Source organism: Convolutriloba macropyga, chromosome 7 (assembly GCF_964194025.1).
Source record: "Convolutriloba macropyga chromosome 7, txConMacr16.3, whole genome shotgun sequence".
NCBI classification, from domain to species: Eukaryota; Metazoa; Xenacoelomorpha; order Acoela; family Convolutidae; genus Convolutriloba; species Convolutriloba macropyga.
The window spans coordinates 57,113,933-57,140,008 of NC_134474.1; the positions used below are offsets into that span (position 1 = coordinate 57,113,933).

The following is a 26,076-nucleotide window of genomic DNA, read 5'->3' on the forward strand; positions in this document are numbered from 1 at the left end:
ATATACATGAATTTAAATCGAAATTTGAAAGGAAGTTATAAAATGGTTTGGCTTTTCCGTTTGTGCCCCGCAATTGGGGGGCGCATAAAGTACTGGGGGGTGGGGCACAAACGGAAAAGATTCTTAAAATTAATAAATACCTTCCCCTTTTGCAATAATCTATCAAAGAACCTGTAATCAAAGAACAATATCACGCATACTTTTGTTACATTACTGATATCTGAACAGACAATACGTTGTTGTTCTCATGTCTTTCATAAGCAAGCTAATTGCCACACGTGCTCTTTTAAATGGATTTCTTATCAGCAAGTTATCATGGAATGATACCTGATGCAATGGAACAACGCCCTAGTTAACACTTGTATTTAACTAAGTTATCACCAGTTTAAATTATTACATTAATGGGATTGATACATGAGGTTCCAATTTGAGGTTACCGCTAAAAATTAAAAACCAAATTAAGAATAATGTATTGCTTAGACGCGTACTTTGTACTAAATTTGGCGTCTTTTACTTTTGTTACAAATTGATTGCCAAAGTTGTAGAAATATGAGGACATTAATTTAAAAAAAAAACGATTGGGACTAAAGGAAGCCCGGGTCTTTCCCATTATATCACCCCTTATGGTATAATTACCAGGCTGGGGGGGGGGGGCTATAGGTTATCTGACCACTAAGCTGGGGGGGGGGGCTATAGGTTATCTGACCACAAGGCGGGGGGGGGGCTATAAGGGGAACGACCCGGAAGCCCTTCAGCCTAGGCGGTAAATCCCCAAGAACAACAATCATAAATTGTACAGATTACATGCTAGTTAACCATACAACGGAGGAAACGTGATCCGTTATAGTTTACGCATCTAAAATCTAAAAAAGAATAACATATTGATAACTTCAAGTTGAGATCTGGTATAACAACGTGCATGCCTCTGATGGAGAAAACGATTTAGTGGCATTTCTCGTCTTTGCAAACTATTGATAAAAACAGAAGAGACGTTGCAATGTTAAAGCCTAAAAAGCAGCAAGCAGGGCAGCTGCGACCAAAAAGCCCTCGACGACCTTCCGACGAATCAAAGGTAAGCTAATTTTGGGTCTTTCTCAATATTTTGCCCCCAGCGTAGTGGCTACATACCGTATTGCTACCATTCTATTGTAGTAATACCATAAGAGGAGCTGAAATTTCGTGTGGGGGGGGGGGCACTAAGCTAAGGTGGGGGGGGGGGGGGGGCACAAACGGAAAAGATCCTCTTTTTGCAACAAGTAAATTAAAATTATAACCATATGGACAAATATACTTGAAACAAAAAATACTTCAAATCATTGAAACACAATAATGAACATCAATCAATTTGGATCTTTTCCGTTTGTGCCCCCCAAGTACGTTATGCGCACCCGTGTTACAGAGCACATGTAATTACATAGTAAATCATTATGTAAAAATATTTCACGTGAGTCTGGAGGGTGCAAATAATATGCGTCCACAAGCGGAAAAAGATCTATCAATTTTCTTAAAGAATCACATTATAAACTTTTCTTCCGATTGTTTTCTTCCAAAAAATAAAAATAACTTTTAAAGGCTGTGTTAAAATTTTTTTCAAGTTGCGAGAGCAAAAAATCATTCAACGTTTTTGCTTACTTATTGTGGTTACTTATTCCAATTTTGTACGCATTGACGAACAATTGAAATGATTCAAAAGTTGGTTTTAACATTCTGTCTAATTTTGAATTGTTTTGTTTGAGTGTTTTGATAAGACTTATTTACCCGTGAAAATTTTCAGAAATTTCTGGTCTTGCTATATGATAACGAATTTTGATAAGCAACATTTTGCTATTCTTAGCTCAGCTGGTAGGATCTTTGTCTGTATAAGCAGATCTCCCGCTTTGTCATACTTTTTGCGTAAAAAGCACACCTTTACACCCCCGTTAATCAGTCGAATTTTTGGTTAATTTTTGACAGATAAATTTTAAAAAAGATTGCCAAAAACGATAAATATGGAAGCACAAGTGATGTTAAAAGAAGAATGCGCGCGTTCAAGGGAATTTGATGTCTTATTAGTTAGGCATAGTGATCTTATAGCATGAGCCATCTTCAATGTTTTATTCAGCTGCCCACCGGAATTAGTTTTGGAATTAGGGTTCCAGTCAATTTGAATACCAAGGTATCTGCAACATTTTGTGTTGTGAGAACTTTGTTTTTATTAAAAAAATAGATCCGAAATCGGAATTATTGTACCAGAAAAAGAATAATTCGCTTTTGTATTCAAAGTGAGCTTGTTCATCTCTACATATTCTTCTGATTTTTGTAAAATTTTCTTGACTTTTCCATGTAAGCTTCTGTCCTTTTCACAACAAACAATACTTGCGTCATCTCCGAATTGAATTACTTTCTCCGTTGTGTTTATAATAGATGAAAAATTGTTCACATATAAAAGCAAAATGAGTGGTTCTAAAACAGGTTCCATTAGCACAATGCGATTCACAATTTCACAATCAGTGAACATGCCATTAAGTTTTACTTCTGGTCTGCGGAGGGCAAGAAATGAAAACAGCAATTTCGCTTCCTGGGTACCTTTCAACTATTTCCAAGAAAAATGTTATGCGAAATGGAAACTAAATCTAGAAATATAGCAACATTTTCTTTGCTTTGATCAAAATTAGACGAAACTGTTTCAACCAGTTGTAAAACTGCATCGGTTGCTGACTTTTTTTTATTTGCACCCCAAAACGCACATTCCATATTTATACTATGATTTACTACGTAATAACGCGGGCTCCGTAACTGGGGTGCGCATAACGTACTTGGGGGGCACAAAAGGAAAAGATCCAAATTGATTGATGTTCATTACTGTGTTTCAATGATTTGAAGTATTTTTTGTTTCAAGTATATTTATCCATATGGTTATAATTTTAATTTAACTGTTGCAAGAAAAGGATCTTTTCCGTTTGTGGCCCCCACCTTAGCTTAGTGGTCGCATATTATTTGCACCCCCCAGACGCACGTACCATATTTTTACAATAATTTACTATGTAATGTGATTTGTAACTGGGGGTGCATAACGTACTGGGAGGGGGCACAAACGGAAAAATATTTTCCGTTTCTGCCCTCAGCTAAGTGATTGCATATTATTTGCACCCCCAGACGCACGTGCCATATTTTAACATTATTTTTTCACCCCCAGTTACGGAGCACGAGTCATTACATAGTAAATCATTATATATAAATATGGCACGTGCGTCTGGGGGGGGGGGGGGGGGGGGAGAGGAGGGTGCAAATAATATGCACTCATTAAGCTGGGGGCACAAACGGAGAAGATACAACTTTACAAATGTCGGATCTATTCTGTTTTGACCCCCCCCCCCCCCCCCCCAGTTTAGTTAGCATAATTCTTTTATGACCCCCAGTCGCACGTGCTATTTTCTTACATAGTAACGTGCTACATAACAACATATAATTTGTAACTGGGGCCATAAAAAACACTTGGGGCCGAAACAGAATAGATCCCAAATGTCAACTAAATAAATTTAATTTTGTAACTCCGTGTGGTAGGTATACTAAGAGCTTACTAAAGTTATTTCATCCACGAACATAATTATAAGTTAGTATAAGTCTCACTCTAGCTCACCATAAACTTGTCAAGTACTATATTAAGTGCATGTCATACTGGTATAAAAGTGACAGACGGATAAAAAATGATTTAGAAACATTAGAGAAGGACATAGCATAATCACAGTGTGTATTACAAAACAAACATTGTCTGGGATTCTAAAATCACTGAAACTAAATATCTATCTTAATGGCGGATGAACTTGAAATATGTTGTTCGCTACTCAGTTCAAAATCCCAATTAAGCAGAGGCTAAAATACTGCAGCTTAAAAGCGAAAAAAAACTTAGGCGACTTAGTTTTCGATTTATAACGAGATTTTCAGTTTACGAAACCTAGCTAACTCCAAGCTCGTATATTTTCAACTGCTTCAGCAAAAATGTTAATCCCGGGACTTTAAATTACGAACACTATTAATTACGTAGGTATTGCAGTGACTTGTTTCAGATGTAACCTGGATAGCATCATATCCAACAATGAACACGTATTAAAAGGGGCAGTGATTAAACGTTTGCAGTACCAAAAAATTCCAGAAATTCCAGTCTCAGAAAGTACAGGAAAAAGCATTATATTCAGTATTTTTCAAGGTGGCACGAAAAAAAATGGGACAATAATGACTGTTAAAAAGCAATCCCGTTATTAACTACGAATTGACTGAATAAATGAAAATTCCGGCTAAGTTACAGATTATTGATTTAGCCAATATCAATATAGACCTGGATAGCTTCGGTACCCGTAACTAAACGCATTTATTAATAGTTGCAGTGAATCAGCCGCCAAAGTCAAGTCCATATATTTCAAAATAATACAACAGTATTTGCATATGAATAGGGTAGTCTTTTGATCTATATAATAATAATTTAATTTCCTCAATGCTATATAAAGAACAATTTTATTTTAATAAATCAATGAAATAAAAAGCACCAAGGTGAACGGCAAATAAGCAAGTTCATGCTTTTTTGGTACCGCCCGAATAGAGAACAAAGAGATTTTTGACTCACCTAGATATGAGAGAGACACAGGATGAAAGAAAGGCAAAAATGGAAAAAAAAACGGAACTTTTTGACCGCTAAACTTAACAAAACATATTAAGCAGCATCTATACATATTAAGCAGCACAGACATCACTTTACTCCCGGCCACCGCAATTATCTGTAGAATAGATGGTATTTCTACTCTTATCAGAACTCAGCAACTTAATTCAGGCTATTTTTCAGCTGATTTACACTATTATTGCCAATTTCTGAAAACCGCATCCTCGAAAAAAAAACATTGAATTCCAAAATGTTACACACCTTAAAAGTGTCAACAAAATGTCAATGTACAAATTCTAAAATACATAAAACAATAAGAATATATTTTATTTAAAACGTTTGGAATACTAAAAACATAAAAAAAATATATTGGATAATAAGGAAATTAAAAACAAGGAAAACTTAAAAAAAGTCCCTCAACAAATCTCTGTATTCCAATGCTTTTGGGTCCTTCAGATATTCCTTGAAATAGAATTCTTTCAAAAAACCTTTGATGTTTTTAACCTTATCGAGTTTTTGTCTTTGTTCATATGGAAATTCATTGTACAATTTCATGGCCTGCAGCATCAATGATTTATCGAGGAATTCCGAATTACTTTTCATAGCCGGATAAATTTTTCCCCTTCTCGCATTCTGTTTACAATTGGAAGTATGCAATACATTGTTGTTACTAAAAGCTGGTAATTGTTTCCTAACATATTTCAAGAAAAATACCATACATCGATATTTGAGAAGGAATTCAACAGGCATGATTCTGTTTTTTATTTTCAAATCAGTCGAGCGATCATACTTTTTTCTTTTGAAACACACTTTTATTCCCCAATTAAGTTGTTTTTCTAATGTTATCATGAGATTTTCTCTGATACCAACAAGCATAAGAGATGAGTATTGAATGTGACTTAAAACAAGCGCGTTCAATAGTGTTACTCTAGTTTTTATAGTTCCTTAAATCTTTCAAGATTTTGATGCTGCACGCCATTCTGGAGAGTATTCTTTTGATCTCTTCTTTGAAGTTTAATTTGTTGTCTAATATTATTCCTAGATATCTTACCGACGACGATTCTCCTATGTTCACATCGTTAACATTGAGATAAGACGGAGTTCGTGCTTTTTTTGATGGAGCAAACACGATATATTCTGTCTTCTTATTGTTCATCATTAATTGATGTGATTGGAAGTAATAACATAGTTTTTCAATAGTTTTTTCCAAATAACTTCTGGCTATATTTTCATTAGTATGAGAATAGAGAAGTGTCATCGGCGTACTGGATTACTTGACAATTCTCATTATCAATAGCTCTATCTATAAAGATCTTTCACGTAAATGTTGAACAATATTGGTCCTAATACTGTCCCTTGTGGCACACCTCTGTTAAGTAAAATCCAGTCGTACTCATTTCCCGAGAAAATTACTTTTTGAGTTCTGTCTTTCAAATATGATCTAATCAATTGTGTAGATGTTCCGTCGAATCCTAAACATTTCAATTTTTCTATTAGTATTTCGTGTGAGATTGAGTCAAATTCTTTTGAGAGATCGAGTAATGCTCCACAAACTGTATTCTTTTTATCCATTTCAGTTCTTACATATTCCGTACATTGTAGTATGGCATCTGTTGTGGACACTTTTTTCCTATATCCAAATTGTTTAGGTGACAGCAAGTTATTGGAGATCAAATAGTCATTAATTTGGTTCCTTATAACTTGCTCAAAAATTTTTGCCAATGCGCCGGTTACTGATATTGGACGATAGTTAGTGGGATCTTCTGTGTTTCCTTTTTTATAAAGAGGTGAGACCAAAGCTTTTTTGAGGTCAGTCGGAAAAGAAGACTCAGAAATAAACTCGTTTATCAGAAAACAGAGAGGCTCCGCAAGGACCGATTGGGCATCTTTCAACGCCCATGCGGGAATTTTTGAAGGACCCAAAGGTTTGTTCACATTCAAACATTTTATTAAATCATGGACTTCTTTACAAGTAACATATTTGAAGAAAAATCTATTTGCATTTCCCGTATCAGCTGAGAACAATGTTTTATCATTTTTTTTGCTTTCGCCAAAGTATTCCCCCAAAACTGAAAACTTGAAGTTCAAAAGGTTTGCGATGTCTTTTCCGTTCGTAATAAGCTCACCGAAGCTGTTACGATGAGTGTCTATTACAATTCGTTGTTTCTCATTGTTCCTAACTTCTTGTATAAATTTCCAGCGACTTTTTTCTGTGTCCAGAGAAATAAAGTCTTATCAAAAGAGCTTCATTTTTTTATTTGAATTTTTTTCCAGATAGGAATTTATTTCTATTCAGGAAAATTTTCGGTTTATCATTCCTCACAAAACAAGATTTCAATGGTGCATGCACATTTATTGCTTGCTCTACTATGATACAAAATTGGAACATCATTTCGTTAGCATTTTGTGACATCCAGAAAAGACACCAATCTGAACTCCGAATATATTCCTGGAATTTTTCTTTAGAGCAGTTCTTTTTGTCGAAGAAAGTTTTTTTGATTGGCATTTGTTTCATCATCATTTTTTCTTCTAAAATAGCAAATGTTCCGTAATGATCACTATTCAAGATGCTCTCTGTAACAAAACATTTTTTGAAGTTTTCTGTGATGATATAATCAATCAATGCAGTCTTATTGATACTCTGTCTTGTCCCTATCTTTGTGTTACATGACACCAACCCGTACGGAATAAATAGCGTTTCTAATTTTCGTTTTTCGTTCTTCTGAAAAAAGTCAATATTGTAATCGCCCATTAAAATTATTCGTTTGTTCTCAGCTGCAGCACAGTCAATTCCCAGAGCCACTTCTGACAGAAACATTTCAGAAAGCTGTTTGGTCGGGCAGTACGAGATATTTATCAAATATTTTTTTATTGAACTCACATTCTACCCAGACGCTTTCGAAACGGGATTCCGAGATGGTGGTAAGATCTGAACGTTCTTTAGGTTTGAATGATCTAGGTATATAGAGCAGCAGACCACCTCCACTTGTTTTGTCATGTAATGAAAGATTCCTATCTTTTCTAAACATTGGAAATTTTCACTGCGTACTTCCCAAAAACGGATATCGTCATTCATTTTGAGCCATGTTTCTGTAAAGCCAAAATTGTGTTTTTTCCCAAATCATCCATTAATTGCTTTAAGGTGGAGTTCTGACCAACAATACTTCTACAATTGAGGGAGAAAATCTTTACATTATTCTTAAAAGACGCGCCTACTGTTTTAACGCACTCGGCGTATTTCAGAACTGGCCCTGGGTTTTGTTCTACATCTCCACATTGAATCATGATAGAAGCCTTAACTATTAAGACAAAACAAGTACTTAATACACGGAAAAAGAAATTGGAATGAAATTAAAAGGCGTTCCCGGTGTTCTATTGTTCAACACGAAAAGTGGCACCTCATGAAAATTGTCGTACACCAATTCACTTGAAGACACAGTTCGTGAAGATAAAATAAGTAGAATAATGAGACTGATTCTCCATTACCATGACGTGCCTTCCCTAAACATCGATATCAAATTTGAAATATAAAACAAGCAATACATCATCTCGCGTTACTATACGAATTATTAAAAATGATTATTTCCCCAGGTGTAGTAATACGTTTGGTTGAATGGTTTGCGTTGAAAGGAATGAAATTTATTTCTATTAAACGAATGGTTGAAACTGCGATTGTATTGAGCGTTTGCAATAATATTGTTTGATGTGAGAAGTGTCCAAAACTGCATTCTTTAAAAAAGGTACTCCCTGCTGGTAATTAAAATGAAAATCATCGTAAAACAGATAGTTGTAGTGGGGTAGTTTTATCATCATTTGATGAATGGGTAATAATTTCAAAATCATATTATAAGCAGAGTTTGCATAAATTTCAAGTTTTTTGTTGAAAGCAGATATTCGTTCATTAGCAACAGTTATGATTTGATGACTTGATTGGTGGGATTTCCATTAGCACTAGAGATTTGGGTTTAAATTTGTGAGACACTACTTCAACTAATTCAATGTATTCATTGAAAAGGTCGTTCACATCACGATGTTTTTGTTTTAAAATCGAATTCGTTTCATTTTTCTCGGGATATTTTTCTACAACAGCTATCTTTTCTTTTGTTGTTGAACCTCTATATGCGCGAATGCAGATGTCTGGCGGTATTGAATTATCATTGACCAAATTCTTAACCAAACTACTTCCAAGTAACAAATTCTCCGTGTTTTCTGGAATATAAAAAGTTGGAAACGTTCTCACCTTGTATTCATTATTTAAATTATGTGGTACTTCCTGATCTTTTTTGTATGTTGCCTGATCACCGTCCTGTCTCCTTTCTTTGATGTAAGTGCTGCATTGTATAACAATTCTTTATAAGGTCATCTTTTTCTTCAACTTTTTTGAAAAGGTCAACATAAATTTGATAAAGTTCGCATTTAGAGAGTTTCTCGAAGGATTGAAAGGATAGCATTGCGGTAGAAATTTACAATTTGTTTATTTACAGATGGAACAATATTAACAATAAGGGTATAATTCGTAAAAGCAAGCGAAATAATGTATCTAATCTAAGCAAAAATCATCTAATTAAAACATGGAGGTTAAAAGAGCAATTCGATTTAAAACGTAGAAGCAACTGTACAGTAAAATGAAACGTTCGCTTGTGAAAATGAAACGTTTGCTTGTGTAAAATGAAACGTTCGCTTGTGAAAAAATGAAACGTTCGCTTGTCAAAAATGAAACGTTCGCTTGTCAAAAATGAAACGTTCGCTTGTGTAAAATGAAACGTTCGCTTGCGTAAAATGAAACGTTCGCTTGTGTAAAATGAAACGTTCGCTTGTGTAAAATGAAACGTTCGCTTGTGTAAAATGAAACGTTCGCTTGTGTAAAATGAAACGTTCGCTTGTGTAAAATGAAACGTTCGCTTGTGTAAAATGAAACGTTCGCTTGTGAAAATGAAACGTTCGCTTGTGTAAAATGAAACGTTCGCATGTAAAATGAAATGTTCGCTTGTGAAAATGAAACGTTCGCTTGTGTAAAATGAAACGTTCGCTTGTGTAAAATGAAACGTTCGCTTGTGAAATGAAACGTTCGCTTGTGAAATGAAACGTTAGCTTGTGAAAAATGAAACGTTCGCTTGTGAAAAATGAAACGTTCTCTTGTGAAATGAAACGTTCGCCAAAACCAACTAGTTCAATAGAAGAAAAAAGAACAAACCGCCTGATATTTAAGCAATTTTCTTCCCATTATCTCTATTGTGCGAATTTCGAACATGATCTTAGCAACAGTAGGAAACTAAACTGCAAATTATGCCTAGCTTTTCAGTGATAGCAGTTGCTTCTATGAGCCAAGAACTTTTCAATACATAATAATAAAAAGATCACGCATTTTTAGTCTAATTAAATTCCTTGAATATTTTTTATGAAGATTAATGTTACCAGTTAGAACTGTTTTGCAAAGATACAAATTGCCAGCATCAATTTCTGTTTGAATACATTGATTCATCTTCATCAAAAAAATTTTGCCCAGCTCTTAATCCCAGGGATCAGCATGTGTAACATACCCGGCAGACTGCCGGAAAATAGCCGCCGTTGATTCCCATAACCAAGATTGGATTGTGAGAGAAAAAAACTAACGGAATGATTTTTGCAAAAACAATTTTAAAGTACGAACTATTTTGATGTCAATTTGGAGCAGGACATACTCCTGGGCTAGTACCAATACCAATAAGCATTCGAGATGGTAACTCAAAACAAAAATCGAGTAACGGGCATCAAAATTGGGCTTTATGTGTATATCCTGTTTGGTTTTCATTGGCAAGAATTTTCATTGACTATAAAAAAAACTAGAACTAGAACGGACTATGAGTGAATTGGGAACACCATTTCGAAAAATCAGATCAAAATTTTTTTAAAAAAATGAAAATCAATGTCAAAATGCCGCATGTGAAAAAAAACCACTAACGAGACAGAAATATTTGGTTCAAACAAAAAACCTAGGCCTTAAATGAACTATGAATGGATTGAGAAAACCATTTAGAAAAAAAATCCGATCCAAAAAACAGAAGAAACAGTTAAAATCAAAGTGAAATTTCCGTATGTGAACAAAAAACCACTAGCGAGAAAGCAAAATTTTGTTCAAACACCGTTCTCTCACTCTTAAAATTAGAGTGCAAAATTTTCACGACGCAAAACTCACTTTTTTGCCCCACTTCATTTTTCGGCGCAACCAAAATCACTACTTCAATTTGACTTCAAAAATCATGAAAATGTGTGAACAGATTGTAAAAAAAGACAGCGCCCCAATACAATTCAAATTCATTGAATTGTAAAAAAAAACTAGGAGCGCTATAATAGCCTGCTAAGAAGCTGAGGCGGCTATTTTATAAAGAAACACACTAAAGCTGAATGAAACATCATCCAACATCCAAATTAACGGGCACATCAAAAACTCAACGTAAAAAGTTTCAATAAAATCTTTGCCGACAGAAAATTATTTCAGCATTTGATCAAATGAAAAATATTTAGGCAGCATCTAAACATAGCACCGCGAGGGGCAAATCTACAAGACAGGAAGCCACAAATCAACCATCGTCAAACCTCAACAAAGTCAGTATGGTTGAGGAAAATGAAACACCTGACGAAGCAGAGTCAAAGGCAGTTAAGGACTCAGATATCCTTCAAACAGGTAAACACAAACAGTCAAAACATTGGTATTAGATCACTGAGAAACGAGGCACAAATTACAATCATATATTATCGACAAAGAATAACTTCTCGGTTGTATGAGTATAAGAAGCGTGAGAAGTCCTAAAAAGTCTAGTTGGTGGATGGGGTCAGTATTGAAAACTGCATTAAAGGCAAGTAGAAGTCTTCTCAGACAACTGAGATCCAGTACGGGCTTTTGACAAGTCGAGGTTGCAACTCAGGTAAAAACTAAGAATATATAGTGTCTCGTTTGTATGCCCTCTTGCTTCGCTTTTTCACTTTTTTGGTAATGACGTAGTAAGCACAATTCGCACACAAAGTTTTAGCGCAAATTTTGAAAAAAAAATCGAAATTAGACAACTCAAACATAACCAACTACCGTCGTATGAATTGCTCTACAGAGACAGTCGACGGTTTGGCTTTGGTAGTAGTTAGTTTAAGCTTCTAGAGGTCATGGCCAAACTCTTAAAACGGGGAGAGGGTTTAAAAGTTCGAAAAAAATTTCCCATAACTCGACAAATTTTTTCACCAGCTTCACTTAAACGTACCTTCAGAGCATACTAAAGCTCTCAGAAAGATGCTCAGAAACTTAACATCATCGGGCGTTGCCATTTTCTCTTGACGCAGCGTAGTATCGCTCAAGCGAGCGAAGACATTCTAGATCAATACGGTAAGCAACCATTCTGCATAAAAACACAAGACTGCATTAATTACTTTAAACTTCGCTCGAGAACAATAAATCACCCTCTTATTCAGACAGCATTTCGTTTAAACAGCTTTGGTTGAATTTTTTTAAAGGTAAGAAAAGTGCAGACAAGCTAGCAGGAGGGGAAAGAGGATCAGAGAGTAAGAAACCAGCCAACTTCACCGCGGGTACAAGAAGAAGTAGCAGGTTAGGTAGATAACAATCAGGGGCCAAATATGTGATCTTAAAAAGTCAAAAAAAAGTTTCAATTTTAGCAAATCAAAAGATAACCACTATCAACAGTCTTGGATAATGAAGACGTTGCCAGATCACAGAAGTTCAACGGCAGGTTCTCAAACCAGATCAGCTACAAAAGTTACTGAACCAGGCCAGACAACGCCTGTTGAGAAAAGTTTTAGCCCCATTTCTCAAGGTCAGCCTAATCGATCAATCCCTGACCTCGAAATAGAACCAACTCAAAGTCCGAGTGCAGACTCTATGAAGGACAATCCGTTTCAATTGCCAGATAAAAAATCAGGCAAAATTCCTCAGGACGAAGTATTGGAGGAACTAGAAGGTGCTGATGCGTTTCCTGGAATTGATGATGCTCAAGGTGGTCAAAATCAGTCAAGATCGTCTAAAATTCCAACTGAAATTCAGTCCAGAACTTCACTGGAACCGCAAACACAAGATCAAGGCAGCAATTCCAAAGCCTCACTCACTCATTCGCATGCAACGTATGGTCGTGATCGAGCGGTACCATTCCCCGCCTCCATGGCATATGTTGAAGAAAGTACAGACTCCGATTTTGACTTGGGAAAAACTCTTTACCGTCAAAGCGAAACCGAAACAGGAAGCTATAATGGCGGTCTTCCCAGCGGAGTATCGGACAAACCCTCAAATCGCGCTCAAAGAAAAAGCAATAAGGATTCCACTAAATCGTCAGCCAAGGTTGAGATGCCAAAAGGAAGTCAGCACTTTGGTGCCATGGTTCCACAACCAACAAGAGAACCCAAAAATGGCAAACTGGTTCTATCAGATCATTTGCAAGCTGTTTCGGATTCAGCACGCAGTAAGTCTACAAACAGTGAAGGTCCGGATCAAGATATTTTGAGCAATAGTAAACAACCGACCATTTCGGGTTCACCAAATGAAAACTCCTTGCATCCTGATGATCAAGAAGTTCAAAATGAAAGTCAAGCCAGCTCTCAAAAAGCTTCACAGCCCAGTGGACCAGGGTCGCAGGACATGAATCCCAGCAAAAACAAGGAAGTCAAAACTCTTCAAAGCTTACATCCAGATGACCAGGAAGAATTGAGTCCAGGAAATGATGGTTCACAAAAACATTTGGGAAGTACACAGGGAAAATCTGAACAAGATACAAAAGAGGTTGAGTTAGAGTTCTCTGCCCCTGGTGATGTCGACCGGTCAATGAATTCTCCAACAAAGAGATCTCAGACATATTCAACCAAAATTACAGACACTAACACTGCCAACAAATCCAAAACTACCGCCAAAAATGGTCTTTCAGATCTGGACCCGGAAGAAATGAATCAACAGCCACAAGAGCCAGTTAAAGTAAGTGTAGTCGATCAGATAAACACTCAATTTGAAGGGTCTGTTTCTGAAACACCAAGAACCCCCACTAGACGTACCAGCCACTCTCAGCAAGAAAAAGCGCCTCCTAGTGAAAATGTAAAACCTCCAGGGCCGTCTATTGACGATTTGGTTGACCAATGGCTCCAAGAAACTCCTAACGCAGACTCTCTAAAACAGCCGGACGATCGGATAATGCGATTGCAAGACATCGCAACCCGAATCAACAAAAAATACGCCAGGGGCGAGTTTCAATGTCGGGTGGATTTTCACGCCGACAGGACTGGGCGAAACTCTGTGAAACGACCCTCAACTTATCCTTACGAGTTGGAGGAGTCGGGCCGAAAAGTAATAACTTCTACCTCAATTTTCGAATCACTTGAACTTGTGTTCCAAGAAGCTATCGAATATGTAATCGACAATCACATTGACTTTACAAACACTAACTTTTCCCGGAATCTAATGGAAGATATGGAAAACTTGCATTACTTCGAAGCAGATGTTAAGAAAATGAGGAACAACAGCGGTCGCAAATCTCGGAGAGGTTCGTTTCAACACGGCTCGCTAGTTTCAGAAAGATTCGGTAGCTCTTTTTTTGCCGAGAGTACTGTTAGACAACTTCAGTCACGATTAAGTAAATCATCAATTGACGTGTCAAACGTTTTGGAAGAAGATACAAACAGTGCCGGTTTTTGCTCGAACACAAAAATTATGCCCAACCAAGCTAGTCAAAAAGAGAAAGATCGACTCAAAGCAATATTTAACTTTGTCAGAATTCAGATAAAACATTCAAGAATGTTGGACACTGCATATTTTTTATGCTTGTGCTCGAAAGAAGAATTCAATGTCAAGAAACTGTGGGGAAAATATTTAGGAAACATTGCTTTGCAGAGTAATTTCTACCGAACTTGGGCACTTATTTTACTCGAAAGACTAACCGAGTTTTCATTCAGCTGCGAAAGCGTTCCTTTAGAAGTCGGAGATTTGCTAGTGACATTAACTAAAAGTGAAATGTACAAAAAGATCATCATAGACAGTTTCGCCAAATGTGTCTCAACTCCCGCAGAATCAATGGAAAATTTTTTAGACACAATGTTTCCGAGTCCAGGGAACCCTCCAGTTCGTGAAATTTTGGATAAAAACAAGCTAAAAGCGTGCGCAACTTACGAGCTATTTCTAGTGCAATATCTATGTCATTGTGTTTATTTACAACGACTGGCAGTTCTATCATTACCTTATCAAATTTTGGACTTGTTGACGTTCAGTTTAAGGACTTCGGATCGAGAGCTGGTGAACTTGCAAGAGGCGTTGAACGAATCACTTATCTGCTTGGCAGTGGCCAATTTTGCACATTCTACGCAGTACAGTCGCAACTCATTCGAGGAGCTATTTAAAAGTCCAAGAGATAATCCGGTAAGGGAAACTGCTGTAAAAATTGAGAGCGACCAAAAAGGTGAGATAAATGCAAAATTTCATCTCAAAGCACTAGACATGACTTGCTATTGACACAACCATCCAAATATCTTTTTGAAATCGCAGTTTGCTGAATTTATTGTTTGAGTAGAAAAGCGGGACAACGCTTTTACTAACGGGACATACATTTTAATTTTAAGATTATGAAATTGCTTATTGTTTCGACCCACTTTAGTGGGGGGAGGAAATATATAGTAAAATGGGTCCTTTTGTTCAGTCACTTTTGGCCGATCGTTAATGTCATCGTACAGGGTTGTGAGTTGTATCATTAGAAAGCCCGTCCATTACTAAAAAGATTTTTTGTATCTCGTTTTTTCCACGGAATGTTCACATTTTCCGTATTAATACGCAATTTTTTTGCCAATTCTCCCAAAATATGTTAAAATTTGTAAAAAAAAATATTGTTGTTGCTTTTACCTCCAAAAAAAGACCAGTGTAGTTGAACAGTTTGATCCAATCTGGAGACCAAAATTGTTGCCCAAACTTTTCAAAATTGTTGCTAGTCTTTTATCAAAAATGGCACAAAATAAGCTTCTTCAATCCTTTTTGTCAATCCTTCTTCAATCAATTCTTTTAACCCTTTTTTGTTTAAATTTGCAAGATTACCACACCTAAAAATTGCCGACACAATCCTCTTTAACTCCATATAAGGCTAGTTTTACTGAGCATCCTTTGAGTGTTCTTGAAATAAAATTTTGCCTGTTTTTTGCTAATTTAAATCGATATTTATGCAAAATGCATCAGTTACTTTTGATATTGACTTTTTCAGTCAGATTATCCCTATCCATAATATTCAGAACAACGTGTTCCTAATAGACGAACGACAATAACAAGTCCAGTTATCTCAAATCGGTGCAATATAAAGCCAAAAAAAATGGATTGTAACCAGTCGATGTTATTATAAAAATATTTTCGCATTTTTGAATTCTTGTACGTTAATTAGAGAAAAAAACAATTCAAATCAAAGCGTACTAATGACCTAATGACAGGTCCAATTCGCTTCCTGAGGAGCTTCAAGGAAACCTATCTAGCTTTTAAGGGGAAATTGAAAGCGTTTTGTCGTTTTGACTTAAAAAAAAAACATTTTCAAAATAAACAATGGATTATTGAGTTTTCGGACATTTCTTCAATTTTTGGTCATTTAGGTAGCTTTAAGTCAATAAGAGGAACTCGCATCGTATTTCTATTGATTTATACTTTAATTTTTTTTGCGGTATTATGTTTGAAGACAACCTTAAATGACAAACTTGAACAGCAATAAAAAGAAAGAGCCCGCTAAAAATTTCTGTTTGTCTTTTCGTTCAACCCCTTAACGCACAGCGGGATTAAAACGGAAGAAAACTAGAAAATTAACCAAAAATTTAAAATGTCAAAAACTGTACAGTTGATATTTTGGCGTGCTTTCAATTAAACATTTATCTCCTAAACTGAAGTCAGCAATTACTAATATCAGCTACCAATTGCTCTGATGAACTTTGTTAAACTAATGCGATATAACTTACGACAGGAATTCATTGTTTTGTCTTTTTGTCTCCTTTTTTATTTGGCTCCTTTGACCTTTACCCTATTCACTACCTAAAGTAATTCTATGAGTTGAAAAATTAAAATCATTCAGTTGAAACAGTGAGGTAGTTCAGAAGTCAAAGGTAAAAATCGTGACTTATGTAAACCGATAGACATAAGTTAAAACATGGATGGACGAATTTCGCAAACAACTTTAAGAGTAGTCTCTATAGAAAAACTTACTTTTAAATAAACTTTTTGACAAAACCTTTTAAAAAATGAGTAAAATAAACAGACAAATTATTCCTAAAAAACCTAACTGAATTAAAAATTGGAAGTCAATTAATTCTTTTTATAACACAAGTACACCTAATATCAAAAAACTTTTTCATTGTAATTAAAACCACAAATTCACTCACACACCAATAGACGAGCAATCTCAGTCACAAGTTTTTCTATATTTGATGAAAACTTGAAAATGCACAAAACCGGCAAAAATAGTTACAAAACTTATCGTTTTAACAACATTTTTCTCCACTAAAACACTGCATTATTCCAATGTAATCTTCTGATAACCTTATTTGATGAAAACTTAAAAATGCACGAAATCGGCAAAAAGTAGTTACAAAATTCATTGTTTTAACATTTTTCTCCACTAAAACACTGAATTATGCAAATGTAATCTTCTGATAACCTTAAATTACTGTGAGCAAATGGGGTCATTGCAATTCCCAAAGAATGTAATAACATAACAAAATAGCAAAAAATGCTAAAGTAGCTTATAAACTTGAAACTTCACCAAATAAATTAAGACTCAGATTATTTTTTAAAAAACAAAAAGAACATTAAATTGCTATTACAGCCTGTTCATTAATATACCTTATTAATATACAGTTTATCTTAAATAAGTGTGATAATTTAGTACCCCCAACTCTTTTCCTTTTTCTTTTCATATCTTCGGTCCAATTTTTTTAAATAGCTCCCCTTTCTCATGATGCAACAAAAATTGAAGATTTTAAAAACAAGGGCTACAAATTTATGCTGCTTTTTTTGCTACGATGCGTACTCAAGTGAAAAACTGACTTAAGAAAAAAGCCGGCCTCGCATATAATGTTGAAACAATAAGCATCAAATTTCTAGGCAAACAAAATATATCGTAATTTTTCACTAAATTCGTCACTTGATTCGAACAAGCATCTGAACTGTCTTTATACCAAACAATAGCAACTGGATACGGATTTTAAAATCTTGATGTTACAGTGTAATTAATACCTAACGTGTCAAAAATTAAACGACAACAATGAAAAGTACAGAAAATGAACGTTTAACCAAAATCTAAGAAAACTGAACCCCAAATTAATTCACTCGAGCTTCACCTTTTCTGAATATCAATTGGTTAAGGGGAAAAGAAACTGTCAAAGTTTTTTTAAAAAGAAAGGAAACGCCATTCGATGAAGAAAAAACTCATGAAAAGAAATAACTGAAATTATAGCTCATATGGGCCTTCAAACATTCCTTCGCCGGATGCTTCAGCAGTATTCTCATGCCAATGAAATCAAATGAATAAAATTTTGCCCGCACAGTTAAAATTTTACAAACCCACTATTCTCGCTGTCTCTGAGACAGATGCAGGAAGAAATTAATCATTCGTCTCTTCAATTTTGCTTAGCAGACAGCGCTTTTTCACATGCAACATTTTGAAAAATGTAACATTCCCCATTTTAAAAAAAAATGGAACAAAAAGCATCCATTTTTTAGGCCAACAATACTAAATCAAAACTTTTCACTAAATTGGTCATTTGATTCAACTAAGTTCAAGGCAGTGATCTTGATGTTACAGTGTCATACCTCAGGTGTCGTAAAAACGACCGAAATGAGAAGTACGGATAATGAACAAAGACAACTGAGCCGCAAAACTAAAGCCCTCGAGCTTTAAGTTTTCCGCATATCAATCAATTAGTCGGAAAAACCGCCAAAGTTTCATTAAATAAAAAAGAATCGAAAAGTCATCCGGCGAGAAAAGTCAAGAAACCAATCATAATAACAAATTCTAGCTCACACGGGCCTTCAAACATCCATTCTTTAGATGCTTCAGCACTAATCTCAGGCCAGGGAAATGAAACGAACAAATTTTGCCCGCTCAGAGATAATATCACACACCCACTATTCTCGCAGTCTCGGAGACAGATTCACCAAGAAACTAATCACTTTTTTACTTTTGTTTAGCACATAGCATTTTTTCACATGCAACATTTCCTGTTTCAAATATCAAACTAATAAAATATCAATTAAAACAAGCTGCCAGTACTCTGCGAGTCAAAAAAGATACAAGCACTACGATACACAGAATTTACAGATTTTAAACACTTCAATGAGATCAAAAACAACCTCAGCTACAGGTTTGCGGCTAATAACCAGATGGCACAGTTATACAACCTTGTTTTACTTACTCTGACATCGGGAATGAACGGTCATTTTAGCAGTATAACAGCTGCCCAAGATTCAAAACTCAGTGAAGCCCTCATCAATTTAGAGTCCTCACCCTGTGATTAAACAAAACTTTTTTATTTCTTAGAAAGGTCAGAATATTAGAACATCTATTGTCACTAAAAGATGACAATTGATCAGAAAGAAATAAAACGACGAATTAAACGAACAAAACTATGCCAGCTCAGTAAAAACTTTACACACCCACTAATCTCGCTGTCACTGAGAGCGATGCAGGAAAAAAAATTAAACACTCCTCTCCAATTTAATTTAGCAGATAGTGCTTTTTTCACAAGCAACATTTCCTGTTCAAAAACACTAAAAAATTATCAATTAAAACGCGATGCCAGTACTCTTGGAGTCGTAAAAAAGACAGCAGCATTAAGATACAAAAAATTATGGATTGTAAACACCTCAAAGATATCCAATATAACCTCAGCTATAGGTTTGCGGCTATTAACCAGATGGCTAAGTTTCACATTTTGTTTTTCCTACTCTGACACCGGGAATGAATATTAATTTTAGTATTATAACAGACACCTAAGATTCAGAACACAATTTAGCCCTTATCAATTTAAAGACCTCACCCTGTGGCTCTACAAAACTTTTTGATTTCTTACAAAGGTCAGAAAAATAGAACATCTATAGTCACTAAGATGACAAATGATGAGCAAGGGATCTTAAACTTTAATAGTAGCCTAGACAAAAATTGATTCAACCTCCAAAACCCAAAAACAAGAATTTCGGCCAGAAAAATTTGAAAGCGACCACAAAATACTTTCATTGTCTCTGCTAAAACGACAACAATGAAAAGTACAGAAAATGAACGTTTAACCAAAATCTAAGAAAACTGAACCCCAAATTAATTCACTCGAGCTTCACCTTTTCTGAATATCAATTGGTTAATGGGAAAAGAAACTGTCAAAAGTTTTATTAAAAAGAAAGGAAACGCCATTCGATGAAGAAAAAACTCCTGAAAAGAAATAACTGAAATTATAGCTCATATGGGCCTTCAAACATTCCTTCGCCGTATGCTTCAGCAGTATTCTCATGCCAATGAAATCAAATGAATAAAATTTTGCCCGCACAGTTAAAATTTTACAAACCCACTATTCACGCTGTCTCTGAGACAGATGCACGAAGAAATTAATCATTCGTCTATTCAAGTTTGCTTAGCAGACAGCGCTTTTTTCACATGCAACATTTTGAAAATTGTAACATTCCCCATTTTTTAAAAAAATGGAACAAAAAGCATCCATTTTTTAGGCAAACAATACTAAATCAAAACTTTTCACTAAATTGGTCATTTGATTCAACTAAGTTCAAGGCAGTGATCTTGATGTTACAGAGTCATACCTCAGGTGTCGTAAAAACGACTGAAATGAGAAGTACGGATAATGAACAATAGAATGAAGTCTAAGACAACTGAGCCGCAAAACTAAAGCCCTCGAGCTTTAAGTTTTCCGCATATCAATCAATTAGTCGGAAAAACCGCCAAAGTTTCATTAAATAAAAAAGAATCGAAAAGTCATCCGGCGAGAAAAGTCAAGAAACCAATCATAATAACAAATTCTAGCTCACACGGGCCTTCAAACATCCATTCTTTAGATGCTTCAGCACTAATCTCAGGCCAGGGAAATGAAACGAACAAATTTTGCCCGCTCAGAGATAATATCACACACCCACTATTCTCGCAGTCTCGGAGACAGATGCACCAAGAAACTAATCAATTTTTTTACTTTTGTTTAGCACATATCATTTTTTCACATGCAACATTTCCTGTTTCAAATATCAAACTAATAAAATATCAATTAAAACAAGCTGCCAGTACTCTGCGAGTCAAAAAAGATACAAGCACTACGATACACAGAATTTACAGATTTTAAACACTTCAATGAGATCAAAAACAACCTCAGCTACAGGTTTGCGACTAATAACCAGATGGCACAGTTATACAACCTTTTGTTTTACTTACTCTGACATCGGGAATGAACGGTCATTTTAGCAGTATAACAGCTACCCAAGATTCAAAACTCAGTGAAGCCCTCATCAATTTAGAGTCCTCACCCTGTGATTAAACAAAACTTTTTTATTTCTTAGAAAGGTCAGAATATTAGAACATCTATTGTCACTAAAAGATGACAATTGATCAGAAAGAAATAAAACGACGAATTAAACGAACAAAACTATGCCAGCTCAGTAAAAACTTTACACACCCACTAATCTCGCTGTCTCTGAGAGCGATGCAGGAAAAAAATTAAACACTCCTCCACTTTAATTTAGCAGATAGTGCTTTTTTCACAAGCAACATTTCCTGTTCAAAAACACTAAAAAATTATCAATTAAAACGCGATGCCAGTACTCTTGGAGTCGTAAAAAAGACAGCACCATTAAGATACAAAAAATTATGGATTGTAAACACCTCAAAGATATCCAAAATAACCTCAGCTATAGGTTTGCGGCTATTAACCAGATGGCTAAGTTTCACATTTTGTTTTTCCTACTCTGACACCGGGAATGAATATTAATTTTAGTATTATAACAGCCACCTAAGATTCAGAACACAATTTAGCCCTTATCAATTTAAAGACCTCACCCTGTGGCTCTACAAAACATTTTGATTTCTTACAAAGGTCAGAAAAATAGAACATCTATAGTCACTAAGATGACAAATGATGAGCAAGGGATCTTAAACTTTAATAGTAGCCTAGACAAAAATTGATTCAACCTCCAAAACCCAAAAACAAGAATTTCGGCCAGAAAAATTTGAAAGCGACCACAAAATACTTTCATTGTCTCTGCTAAAACCAAATGTTTACTGAGAAAGCACTAGACGTAACAAAATAGGAGTGTAACATTGATGAAATAAGGTAGCCAAAAAATTTCGTTGTGGGAGAACAAAACCTCTTTCAATTTTCAGGATAATGGACACTTCTAGGTCGCTGCCATTCAAGTTTGAAATCAGTTACGATACATTTTTAGAAGAATCTTGGTTGAAAATTTGACATAAGAGCGAAATTGAATCAAAATATTTTTAATGCGTCACCATGTCTCTAAAAATCATTTTTGTTTAGAGTCCTTCAAACTCTCGATCAGAAAAGAAAAAGGAACAAGGCCTTATATTACCAACAGATGACAAATCCAAAATTAAGGAGCTTAAAAGTATCACAGTAAAATTAACATTGAAACGCAGAGATCGATAAACTGAAATTCGGAAATCAAATTTTGGGTCTTTCAGAACTCCAGTTCTAGTTTGTTAATTAACAAAAGAGCAATATTGGCCGCACTTTCCATAAAGAAAACATAACCGACTACACGTCGGAAGAATTGCTCTTGAACGACTAATGGGAGCTCTAATCAATTGCAGCCTGCTTCAGTCGGGGGGGGCCTTAATGGGACTAAGAAGTTCCATAGTGGGCTTCAAATAACCACATTAGAGGTTAACATATACCACTATTAAGATTTAAAGTAAAAAATGACACCAGTTTCGGCGCACTTTTCATTTGACTTTTAGTATTAAATTGCCGCCAATTGAGTTCAGCTGCTTGAAATTGTGATTGAGAGGGAATTTTAGATCACGCGAAATGCAAAAAGTCAAGGGCGCAAAAGTCACTTGAAAAGTCAAAATTGTCAAGCAAAAATTTTGCATAAAAAAAGACACACACGTTTACAATAATTGCTATGAACTACGTTCAAGAGCAATTAAAAATAAACATTATTTTAAACCATATTCTTTACCAATTTTTTGTCTGACCCCTTTCAACTTTTCGATTAAAATAATTGCACAAACTTAATTTGAAGGAAAAGTTTGACCCAAAAAAAACTTGACCCATTAAAGATTTATTCTAAAATTGTTAACGTAATTGACGACATTAAAAAGCCCTAAAAATTTTGTGCTCAACAATACAACAATGCTACAATCCTCACAGTAAGAACACTGCTGGTTGTCTACATTATTAAAAATGTGTCATTATTAAACATAACCCACTAACGTCGGACGAATTGCTCTCGAACTACAAGCAGGGACTCGATTTATTTCTAGATTACAGATGGGGAGTTATTAAAGACTGATTTAAAGAAAGCTTCAATTTTACTATGGACTTCAAATGATGTCATCAGAGCTTATTCCAGACCTCTATAATGACTTTAATTGAAAAACTGACACCAATTTAGGTACAATTTTAAGTAGTAAACTGCCGTTATTGCAGTCCATCTGCCCACAATTGTGAATATGAGAAAAATTAGAACATGCACAACAAGAAGCCAACGGCGAAGAAATAACAGGTCAAATCTAGAATCCGCCTTTAATTAGTCCGATTAGTAAGGTTAATCTGAGGTTGAGCAATTCGCCCAATTTGGAGAACGAAAAGTCATATGGTCAAAAACAACCGATCAAACAAAAAAGTCACACAAAAACGCCCATGATAAGAATAATTGCTTAATTGCCATACTTCGTTTGAGAGCAATCAAATAAATAAATCTTATCAAACCGCCACTGCGATCATGAATATTTGAAATTTGGCCGCATAACATTTCTATTTCTCAAATTTTATTGTGCGGCGCAGTTTTTATTAACAATTAGTTTGATTTAACTTAAAAATCTAGTAGCTTGATTTCAGCTTAAAGACGAAGACCCTAATTCAGAGCTTCACACAATCCTCTTCCACGGCGAGGGTACCATGATTGTGGGTTCTATTGAAAACCCTCAGGGCTACATTACACTCACTGACTTTGCACTGATGTACTACAATGTCGAAGAAAACAAACCATACATCTTAACAATGGATCAAATTGATGTCAAAGGAAATTTTGAATATCAAGAGGCAAACAAAAAAATTTCCCTCAAATTTTCAGATCCGGAATCAATAACCGGTATTCATTTATATTTCGTGGACATACCAAATGCCAAGGAGTTCAGACGAATTTGGGACTTTTTACGTCGAACATGGAACGTGGAGGAAAAAGCAATGACGCCGAATGGTGATTACGGAAGAAATTTAGCTGACGCTGACAATTCATCTCGTTTGGTGGCCCTGCACCTCTGGGTTAATTTAGTTCCTGTTGAGATCGATAGTATCAATATTCTCAAAGACGGTATCCACGAATGCGACCCAGACGACCAATCGTTATGCATTGAACATACTACATTAGAACTGGGTTTCGAAATGTTGGAGAGGAAACTTTGTTCTATGATCGATGATCCCATTCTAATTCAGTTTTTTGAGGAAAATATTCACTTTACCAACACTCCGGCTGAGGTCGTAACTATTCGGAACGTTGTGACGTTTGAAGAAATTGTCGGCAGCACTTTTGCCGATCTTATTCGGAGCAGTCTAAAAATGTTGCCAAAGAAACCAAAAGACAAAGGTGATGATCCAAAAAGATCCGAAAATGAAAAAATGCTTGTCCGGTTTCTGCGTTCTGAGATGAGTCATATAGAAAAATTATTAAACATTGTTAATGGCCTTAAACAGATAAAACATTCCAGGTGTCGGTCGCGACTAACTGATTCGATAATTGGTACATTTAGATTTCACTGTCGCTTAGCACAAGCTATAGGGGAGGCTAAACAAAAAGGAGCATCCATTACCCAAGTTTTTGGATATCTACCAAATTTATCTATGGTATCGAGCTGCATTTACACCTACGTCGATGATAAACGGCTGGAGGATCTCATCATTTTAGAACACTGGCGGATTTTGGAGTACATTGTTTTACTAGAACCATTTTTACGAGGTACAGTGAAAAATCACAGCTTGGCTGAGATGATGCATTTGAAACACGTTTTCAATTATTTGGTTACTAATATTTCTGAGCTTGTCGGAGTCATGGAAAACGTTGAACAAGTTCGACAATATAGCACCGGATTTTTGCAGTGGTGTATCAACCATACAACGGGAACTATGCTTAACAGAGTCATGAGGTACAATACAAAAGTTGTCAAAATTGAGAGGCTCGAATCGTGCCAAATAGTGACCCGTGGTAAGAAGACAATAACAGATGGCGATTTCATCCCATACGTTATTGAAACAAACAGGGATCACCCATTAGCTTTTATGAGCATCATGAGGGAAGGTATTTTTGTAACAATAGGCAATGAAAGGTTCTTTCATGCTAGATGGTTTCTGCATTTTAAGGACGTTAAAGGTATGGCAATTTATTTTATGGTTCAAACAGTTCAAAACTCATTGACATGTGACAGCATGTTGCGAATTGAATTGAAAGACAAATCGTTTCTAAGCGCGTGGATCACTATACCACCACCAGAAGCTAAGACATCGCCTATAACTTACTTCGACTACTTGACAATACTACTACTGAGAGCAAAAACTCGCTTTGATGTGATGAAAGCATCCTTTCCCGATCTTTCGACAAATTCTAGGATGCTTTCAGCTCTCACGAGGTTCAAAGACAAGATGAATTACATTAATCAAATGACTGGAAACGACAAAACAAAAGCTGCGACAGGTTAATTGATTTTTTGAATATAAACTGCTCCTTTTTTCATTAAATCGTGGCAACAAAAAACTGCACTTGTTTTTTTTTTAATTTACCACTAAAACACTTAACAAGACAAACAAAAGAGCATTTTTGTAAATGTAACAATTTCACATTAATCTTTGTTTTAGTTCTGTTGGACGAAGATGTGAAGGACGCGGTATTTAAATCCTTGCACCGCTTCAGAAGAACATTTCTCGATGAGTTCGAACTCAACTTTATAGTTGACCACACCTCAAAAGGAAGGCGAAACGAAAACTTTTCCCTACTTTTTAATACATAGCAGATAAAAACTGTTTTGCAGTGTTTAAACTCTTTCTGTGTTTATTAGCATATCCGTGTTTTAACACAAATCTTTCCTCTATCACAATTTGCAAACTTATTCAAAGAACTTAGATAAAGCAGGTCCAAATAAAGATTTTTAAGTTCAACTGAATAATCGGCCTTTTCCCCATTGGTGATCCCCAACTGGCAACCTAGAAGTGCACGTGCTATTTCAAAACATTGATCTGGTTTG

At 35.5% G+C, this 26,076-nt stretch overlaps 1 protein-coding gene across 3 annotated transcripts; it reads left to right on the plus strand.

Moving 5' to 3' along the window:
• Positions 1 to 89: 89 nt before the first annotated feature.
• On the plus strand, positions 90 to 26,076 carry LOC142343185 (uncharacterized). 3 transcript variants are annotated; one of them, XM_075394899.1, is made up of 7 exons: positions 90 to 432; positions 896 to 1,072; positions 11,138 to 11,297; positions 12,116 to 12,209; positions 12,278 to 15,011; positions 23,681 to 25,529; positions 25,691 to 26,076. In XM_075394899.1, exons 2-7 carry the CDS (start codon positions 998 to 1,000, stop codon positions 25,840 to 25,842), a joined length of 5,064 nt encoding a protein of 1,687 aa, XP_075251014.1. In that variant the 5' UTR covers positions 90 to 432; positions 896 to 997; the 3' UTR covers positions 25,843 to 26,076. The 3 variants fall into 3 exon arrangements, with proteins under 3 accessions (XP_075251014.1, XP_075251013.1, XP_075251012.1); XM_075394898.1 differs by having other exon boundaries at positions 90 to 419; XM_075394897.1 differs by having other exon boundaries at positions 90 to 419; positions 901 to 1,072.